The sequence below is a fragment of the Gekko japonicus genome, unplaced genomic scaffold (assembly GCF_001447785.1).
Source record: "Gekko japonicus isolate JY-2015 unplaced genomic scaffold, Gekko_japonicus_V1.1 scaffold51, whole genome shotgun sequence".
NCBI classification, from domain to species: Eukaryota; Metazoa; Chordata; class Lepidosauria; order Squamata; family Gekkonidae; genus Gekko; species Gekko japonicus.
The window spans coordinates 1050746-1059400 of NW_015172004.1; the positions used below are offsets into that span (position 1 = coordinate 1050746).

The 8655-nt window shown below is 43.1% G+C and overlaps 1 protein-coding gene across 4 annotated transcripts in view; it reads right to left on the reverse strand.

The window, feature by feature from the left end:
* Positions 1 to 232: 232 nt before the first annotated feature.
* Positions 233 to 8655, reverse strand: part of SESTD1 (SEC14 and spectrin domain containing 1) — an 85378-nt gene continuing 76955 nt past the window's right edge. For 3 of the 4 annotated variants that reach the window (XM_015420149.1, XM_015420151.1, XM_015420148.1), the window contains exons 15-20: positions 7561 to 7720; positions 5880 to 5961; positions 5496 to 5618; positions 4061 to 4252; positions 1139 to 1260; positions 233 to 857 (exon numbers count right to left, since the gene is read on the reverse strand). In XM_015420149.1, coding sequence (XP_015275635.1) covers positions 728 to 857; positions 1139 to 1260; positions 4061 to 4252; positions 5496 to 5618; positions 5880 to 5961; positions 7561 to 7720 — 809 coding nt within the window. In that variant the 3' untranslated portion in view covers positions 233 to 727. Of the gene's footprint in view, positions 858 to 1138; positions 1261 to 3736; positions 3770 to 4060; positions 4253 to 5495; positions 5619 to 5879; positions 5962 to 7560; positions 7721 to 8655 lie in introns of all 4 variants that reach the window. The other variant, XM_015420150.1, reaches the window with a different exon arrangement.

Genomic DNA, 8655 nt, shown 5'->3' on the forward strand with positions numbered 1-8655 from the left:
TAAAACCGGAAGGCCAGAGAAAATGATGCCCTCCCCAGTTCTAGTGGTGAACTTCCACTGCACACTAGGAAAATACAGGCGTACGTAAATGTGATCTGATTTTAAAAAGATGGATTTTATTAAGCACAAAACGGTTCTCAATACATTATCCATACAAACTGGGAGGAACGTCCATTTATAATGAATTTGATATTCCAAGATTCGTTGGGTGGGGATGCGTATTGGCACAATCAAAAAGGACCATTTTAAAAAAATAAGACAAATTAGAAGTATAGGGTCACCACTGTCTACACAACAGATAGCTTGCCTATAGCCTAAAAATACTACAATCATTTGGAGAAGAGAATTACTGTTTTCTGTGGAACTTGTACTTTTTAGCACCATTCAAAGCCTGCATCAGCTGCTTAGGCAAAGAAGCACCTGATGGGTCGGGTAAAGCTTCAGAGCAAAAGGGGTCAGTGCAACTTTTTCAGTTCCTGTTGTTGTTGTTGTTGTTTTAAATAATATTTGAAGTCTATGGGTTCATAGCATGTTACATAATTATGGCTTGGTAGAAATACACTGTTAAGATGTAGAATAAAGTTTACTTAAAAAAAAAAAAGATGGAGAGTTTATAATAGCGGAGGAAATGCGTTTTAATGTTATTATGCCAGGCGTAAAATGCAGTGACATGCTGGGGTTACAAATGGGCATGTTATGAACTGGCAAGATAAAAAGATCCAGACTATTAGCTCTCCGTGGGACAGACTTCTGGTTGTCTCAGCTGCTGCTTCTTCAGACAAACTAGCTTTATCTTCTCTCTGATGTGCTCGGCTGTAGAAGCCATATCACTCGGGCTCCCAAAGTACTGTTCAGTACTAAAAGAAACAAGGGGAGAAAAACACAGACAATAACTGGCGGATTCTACTGGCTGATAACGCCACGGTATCTGGCCTGGTCTACTTGTAGGATAAATTATGTACTGCTTTTGGTCCCCCCACTGGGGAGAAAGGCAGGGGGGCTACAAATGAAATAATTTCAAAAGGAATGCAAGGCACAGTGTTTTAATGCTCTCGTGTTGAATATTTAGATTTCTTCAGCTTAGTGTTACAAAATGAACAACTTTCGAATAATGGTACTGTAAGAGCAGGCAACATACCCATCGGGATAAACTACAGGCACCGTTAATCTATCCAAAAGTGATTTCCCAACAGCTTCGATTTCATCAAATTGCTCCACGTCGTTAATAGATTCAGGCTGATCTGGGCACTCTTGCAAAACCTGGTATGAAGAAACAACGAAAACCGGGTTGAGGTCAAGCTGCCAAAGACTCATTGAAGAGCAGAGGAAAATGCCCATGTTTTCTACAGATCTTGCTACCATTTGTTCCTGTACCCTTTGGAATACAGTGGTTGGTTATGGACTGACTTGGCTAAAGGAACATTCACAGAATGGCTGCAGAGGCAACGAGTGCCCAGAAAAAAGCATGCATCAGATATCACTGGTATGCTACTCAGCAGTGTCTCATTTTTTTCACTTGACCCACATCCTGCAGCAGTCTTGGCGCTTCCCTAGTGTCGCCCATAGCTGAGGACTCACTACAAGATAGCCAACCGAAGAAGTAGCGATCAGAAGACCTTGCAACTTGTGGAATGGGCACAGGAAGTTTGACTTTCGATGCCCAGGTATGCCAGCTCCTGATCATTCAGACTCTTCGCCTTGGTTATGTTCCTGTTTTCACTGACAACGGCCAGGAATCTCTTTCACCAGTTCTCTTTATTTGGGGAAGGGGGTATTTTTCATATGTGCATATGTGTGTGTGCACCTGGAAGTCATGGCGACCTCTGGTGACTGAACCCTACTGGGGGGCCTGGAGGATATTCAGAGAGGTGGCTGAATAAAGCCTGCCCCCGCCTCCCAAGGTATTCCTTGGAAGGTCTCCCTTCCAAGTGCTTACCAGGGTTGACCCTGCTTAGTTTCTGAGACCTGATGAGATCGGGCTTGCCTGGGCTATCCAGGTCTGGATACTCTTTCACCAGTTCCATCTGCTGGAAATCAATGTGCCTTTTTGGAGTCAAAATTCATTCCTGAGGTCATCTTGTATGAAGTTCTATACAGCTACCTAAGAAGATGGATTCAGCTGGCACAGAGCACAGCTGCCAAAGCCCAGCATTCTCCTACTGCCCTCAGGGCCCAATTCAAGCTGCTGGTTTGGATTTGTAAGAGTTCTAATTGCACAGAGGGACCTGGACCCCCCCCCCCCTAGCTAGTTTGTACTAAGCAACTTACTGATGCTGGTGTGCGTCTGTACACACACTAGCTATTCAGACCACATATTTGAAAGAGATTGGCTAAATGCATTTCTTAACAATACTATGCATGCTCTAGGGAGACATGTCAAACACATGGCTCAGGGGCCGGAACTGGCCCGTCCAGGGCTCTTATCCAGACCGCGAGCAACTGGGGGGAAACCAGTCCAAATGTGGACCGGAAGGGCCTATATTAGGGTATTATACCCCCTGCTGAGGCCCCTCCCTTCCCCAAACACAGGCCCTCCCCAGGGACTTCTCCCAGATGTCCTGCGATTTCACAACCCAGAGTTGGCACCCATAAGAGGCGAGGAGGGTTGGTCTGGCTCCGAGCTCTGCCGAGGAGGGGTATGGGTCACGGTCAGTGGTAAAATACCTCCAGTACCTGGCATTACATTTTATGGCACACACGCCCCGGCCTGACAAAGTGACATTTATGTCAGATCCACCAGCCCTCGTAACAAATGAGTTTGACACCCCTGCTTTAGGGTGTTGCAGTAAGAAAACACACAGAAACACTCAGAGGAAATTTCTTCCCAGCTATGGAAATCCCAGTCCTCCGAAACTAGTGGTCCAAATCTGAGCATCTCTTGAAAGTGCTCTAAGACTTATTTGGGCTGCAGTTTGGAGGTCTAGGTAAAGCCAGCAGTACTGAGAGTTGTCATTTGTTTAGCTGTGTTAATCCACTTGGATGCAATTAAATATTTTTAAAAATGAAAACAGGAGAAACTAGTGGTCCAAATCTGAGCATCTTTTGAAAGTGCTTTAAGACTTATTTGGGCTGCGGTTTGGAGGTCTAGGTAAAGCCAGCAGCCTACCTCACAGGGTGTCTTTTGTGGGGAGGGGAATGGAAAGGAGTTTGTAAGCCGCTCTGAGACACCTTTGGGTAGTGAAGGGCGGGGTATAAATCCAAACTCTTCTCCTTCTTCTTCGACTGAGAGTTGTCATTTGTTTAGCTGTGTTAATCCACTTGGATGCAATTAAATATTTTTAAAAATGAAAACAGGAATGATGACACAGGAAGGATAGCAAAGGCAATTCCACCAACCGTCACTGGAAGTCTGAAGTAGTACAGCCCAATAATTATGGTGACCAAAGGTCAGCTGTTTGCACAGGCTGGGCCTAAGTCACATGGCATGGCACAATGAAATGTAAAAAGAATCTACATGACTGTTTGACATAATCATAACATTTTGATTATAATCACATCTCTCGGTTCTAGCTGCCATCAATGGGATCTTCTTTCAAATGCATCTGGTTAGTATGAGGATACCACAACAGACAGAGAGATCTGCCTTAGTTGTGCCACTCAAAGACATTATAATCTGTCCATTCTGTAAACATTCACATATCAAAATAAATTTTAGTGTAGTGACAAAGAAAGAGGATATTTCAAAAATTTCGTGTCAACACTACAGTTTGGAGTAACTAAATTTGGAGCAACTAACCTTTTCAGTGTTTGAATGGAACGCAAGAGCCATCTCCAACCTAGTTACCCTCTCTTCCGAAGTTATCGTAACAATCATAACGTTTTGATTATAATCACATCTCTTTAGAACCGAGTTCTGCTGCCATCAATGGGATCTTCTTTCAAATGCATCTGGTTAGTATGAGGATACCACAACAGACAGAGAGATCTGCCTTATAATCTGTCCATTCTGTAAACGTTCACATATCATAATAAATTTTAGTGTAGTGACAAAGAAAGAGGATATTTCAAAAATTCCGTGTCAACACTACAGTTTGGAGTAACTAAATTTGGAGTAACTAACCTTTTCAGTGTTTGAATGGAACGCAAGCGCCATCTCCAACCTAGTTACCCTCTCTTCCGAAGTTATCGTAAACTGTTTCCATACTCTGTTCAGTTTTGGAAGTGTGTCTCCTGAGGACCTAGAAGTGGATCGCAGAGACTGACACAAAACGACAGTAGCCTGTAGTAACTGTCTCCCATAATCATAAGTACTCTGTGTAAGAAGGGAAAAAACAGAGGTAAAAAAAATTTGAATTTCAAATCTGGGAACAGATTAGATGACAACACAGTGACACCTCTGCAAGAGACGAAATATCTAAAATGCAAATGACAAGGCATCCCTGAACTTATTCAGTCCACCAGTCTGATTCGCCAAGCTAGCTAGGGCAGGACACCTGCAGCAGCCTCACTTGGGAAATCAGAGAAGGGATGGACACTGAGGGAAACTGGAACATGATCCTCTGGCCGGCATGTACCAAGCAACCTCTTGTGTGCACACAAATATGCACAGCCAGCCAGGACTTAGTACGCTCAATATCTCTGCCACATAAACTCTATACCTTGCTTTTTGAAAACTAAAAGCCAGGTGGATCTAGTACATAACTGATTCCTCCTATCTCCCTCCTTTTGCTGGAAGCACAACTGGTACTTCTTGCAAAAACCTGATGGGAGGGACAGAACTCCTTTCTCATGGAGAATTTGGATGAGAAAAGGTATTTGCTAGGCATCTGCAGATGACTGCAGTAGCAAGGCAAAAGTCTAGCATGAGGGCAGAGAACTGCCTGGTTCTCCTCTAAGTTTTCTGTCACAGGACTTAGAGAAAGGGGCTGGTAATATTTTTTAAATTTATCACCTTATTTATAGTCTGCCTTTGTCACAGGGACTCAAGGCGGATTACGCATTGGATTGGGGGTGATCATGGATAATGGTTGGCTAATAGACAGCATTTGCAGCTCTGCTTAACATGTAGCAGCCCTGATTTGTACAGACTGCTTGTCCAAATCTTTCAGTTCCTTTATCTAAATAGCTACATAATTAAGATCTAACTTCTGAAAAACGTGAAGTTGTCGCCAAGCACAGGGCACTTTCACACATGCTAAATAATGCAGTTTCAATACACTTCAGTGACCGTTTGCAAGTGGCTTTTGCCATTTCGCACAGTAAAATCCAGTTGCAAAGTACAGAAAGCACCCAAGTAAACTATTCCACATTTGCTTCTGATCTCAAAGATATCAAAACCAGCGTCATATACACCTTTACTCGTAAGATTATGGTTGCCCCTAAAAACAGATCCCAGTGAAATAGTCTCATCAGACCTAATTTTTGATAAGCAATGCTACGTGGACTAACTGTGTGAATTTAAAATCTGCATGCACCTATAGAAACAAACTGCCTTCCTTGCAAGTTGCCAGTGACCTATCTGACCCGCTACAGAATGAAGGATTTTCTTCATATACCTGTGCTACATCGACGAATTTCCGATGTTTTTCCAACAAAACTTTGGTTTCTTGACTGTCATCTCCCAGCCGGATGTGAGTCTTCAGTAGAGCATCTAATAATTCACTTAACCATTCTACTGCCTGAAGAGAGAAGCGGCAGCAGATGGTGAAGCAGAATACATTTAAACCAGGTTAATCCAAACGGAAATTATTTTTAAAAAGACGGAATGAGAGTAAGGTTGATACATACACTTCCTTCAACAAGTCTGCCATTTATTACAGGGATACTCAAGGGCCAAACAATTACCAAGCTCATTTCCAAAGCGTATTGCATTTGGTCATTACAATAGCTATGAAATAAAATACATGATAAAAGCTGCAATCCACGGGGCTGTATCTCACCTGAGAGGCGTCCTCTTCACATTTAAATAACTGAACCATCTGAAGCATTTTCAGTCGCCGCACATCCACCATGTCTTCACATCTGTAAAAGCCAGAAATTACATGGAACAGAATGCAAAGGGAAGTTATTATGCCTCTATGTGGCCATCACACTGTTTCCTGCTACTAAAGGTTGTTAAAAATATTACTATGCAATGTGCAGTGAGGAAGAGACTGTCCCAGAGCAGGAAAAGCAGTGAAGATTTGCAAGCCCTGCGTGAATAGATCGCAGGACCCAATTCAATGGGTCTATGCATTTCTTCAGATTACTGAATAGCCCTGCAATTGTTTTCTTCATGGCGACTGACAGATGAGTCGTTTTTTTTCATGGCGTACAGGCCTTATTGAACTATACACACAATTTTGTTTCAAGGGGCACTCTTTGGCTGCGGTCGCACATGCTAAATAATCTACTTTCAATCCACTTTCCAACTGGATTTTGCCAGTTCACACAGTAAAATTCAGTTGGAAAGAACACTGAAAGTGGATTGAATGTGGATTATTTAGTGTGTGTGACCGTAGCCTCGATAACGTTTTCCTGGTGAGGCTGCTCATACCTCACTCTTGTCTGAAAATTCTTCCTACTCTGGTACAAGACCAGGAAAACGGAAGAGCCGGTTTGGGAAGTGCACTGTGAAATCAGATGAACTTTTCCACCAGAGATATCCCATGTAAGGGGAGCCACAAGTCTGTCCAGTTTTTGGGTGGGGAAAAAGAAGAAGAAGAGATTGGATTTATACCCCACCCCCTTCACTACCCAAAGGTATCTCAGAGCAGCTTACAATCGCCTTCCCTTCTTCTCTCCAGAACAGACACCTTGTGAGGTGGGGGGGCTAAGAGAGCTCTGAGAGAACTGCCCTTGAGAGAACAGCTCTGAGAGAACTTATGACTGGCCCGAGGTCACACCAGCAGCTGCATGTGGAAGAGTGGGGAATCAAACCCGGTTCTCCCAGATTAGAGTCCGTGCTTCTAACCACTACACCAAACTGGCGTAGTATGTTGCTTTCCTCCCCAGCCCAATGCGGCTTTCCCAGCCATCTCTGCAGAAGTCCTGGGGATGAACCCTGGCTGTAGACAGTGCCTCCTAACAAACAGCAGCCAACAAACTAGTTTTTGCTAAGAGAAGAGCAAGACTGGCTTTCTATGCAACAGCCAATCTCTGCGTTCATACACACACTTCTCTTTTTTCTTAGCCTTCGTATCAGGAGAGAGATTTATTATTTAAGACACTTCAAGATAAATTAATCATCTGATATAACAAAAAAAATCCTAAAGACTTTCAAGGCGTTTTCACTGCTGTAACTTTTGAGGGAGACTTTATCTCATCAGTGAATATTAAACTGGGATTCAGAAATAAGAGGGCTGGTTTTTAGGTCGTGATTCATGCATTGTGTCTGAGCCTGAACCTATGGGTCCTGCTTGGCACAAGAGGATGCTTTAATATTCTCTATAAAAGAGTACCACAACAGCTGGCACTGAGGCATCAAAAGGCGTCAAGTGAACAGCAATGACTATAAGTGGGACAGCAAACTAAGAATGCATACGATTCTCCCTCTGTAACGGAAACCTTTTAAGTTAAAATGGCTTTGCTTAATATTTTAAATTTCCAAACGTTCTGAATCACCGTTGCCGCATGAGTTACCTTTGCTTTCTCAGTTGCATATCTTCCATCACTCCCTGGATGTGATCTACATTCTCTTTGTTTTCGGTGGATACATCCTTGCCGTAAGCCCAAGATGCCTGGTTAGTTATTTGATCGAGAAGACCTTGTCCCTTTTCACGCAAACCCTGCAGACCTAAATCTAAAGGTACAGCAAAACAAACACCTTATTTCCAATAACTATTACATATTTTTTCCATTGGTCCTGTAAATCTCACATTATTGTTCTTCTTTCAAGAACCGTCTGTCCAATTCTCTTTTCACACATAAGTCAGTGGCGGCAATTTAACTTTCAAGAAATGATAAGCTGAGTTAGCTTTATAGACTCTAAAATGAGAAAGGGCTTTAACTCATCCTACAAGCATTGGCAGTCAATTCTATTTGTGTCATGTATAAGGAGGTAATTAGTAACTAAGTGGCTAGGAAGTTACATAGGCACATACAGGATTTCTAAACCATCATTCGTTACAAGCAGTATTAGCATGTATTACAGAGGGCATCGCTCAGTGGCGCACCTTGAATTCGGAAGGGGCTTTAGATAATTGTTACCAGTCACATTAGACAGTACTAAAATGGATCAGCCATTGATCTAACTCTGTAAAAGGCAGCTTCATGTGTTCCTATCTGTAATTTTCTTCTTATGCAGTATTAATTCACATGTACTCTGTAACCCTGCAGTTTTCATTTTCTCTGTTTTATTTGCATTGTTAGAATGAGGATGAACAAGCTGACATTCAATACAGATAAAACAGAAACCCCATTAATCAGGAGACACAGCTGACCCAGGAATAGGTGTTTAACCTGCAACAGACAGGGTTGGAGTCCCTATGAAGGAACACTGGGTCTACTACTAGAGGCCTCATTGAACCTGGACTGCCAGGAAGACAGACATAGGCCCCGGTCACTTGAGCCGGAAAATGCGCCGGGGTGGGTGGGTGGTGTGGCTAATTGCCCCGGAGGAAAATAACATGTGGCAGCCCGATCAGAAGTCCTTTGGAGATCCCGTGCAGATCAGGTGCAGATCAGAGGTCAGGTGCAGATCAGATGGCTAGTCCGCAGCGCGGCAAAGAAGCAGCA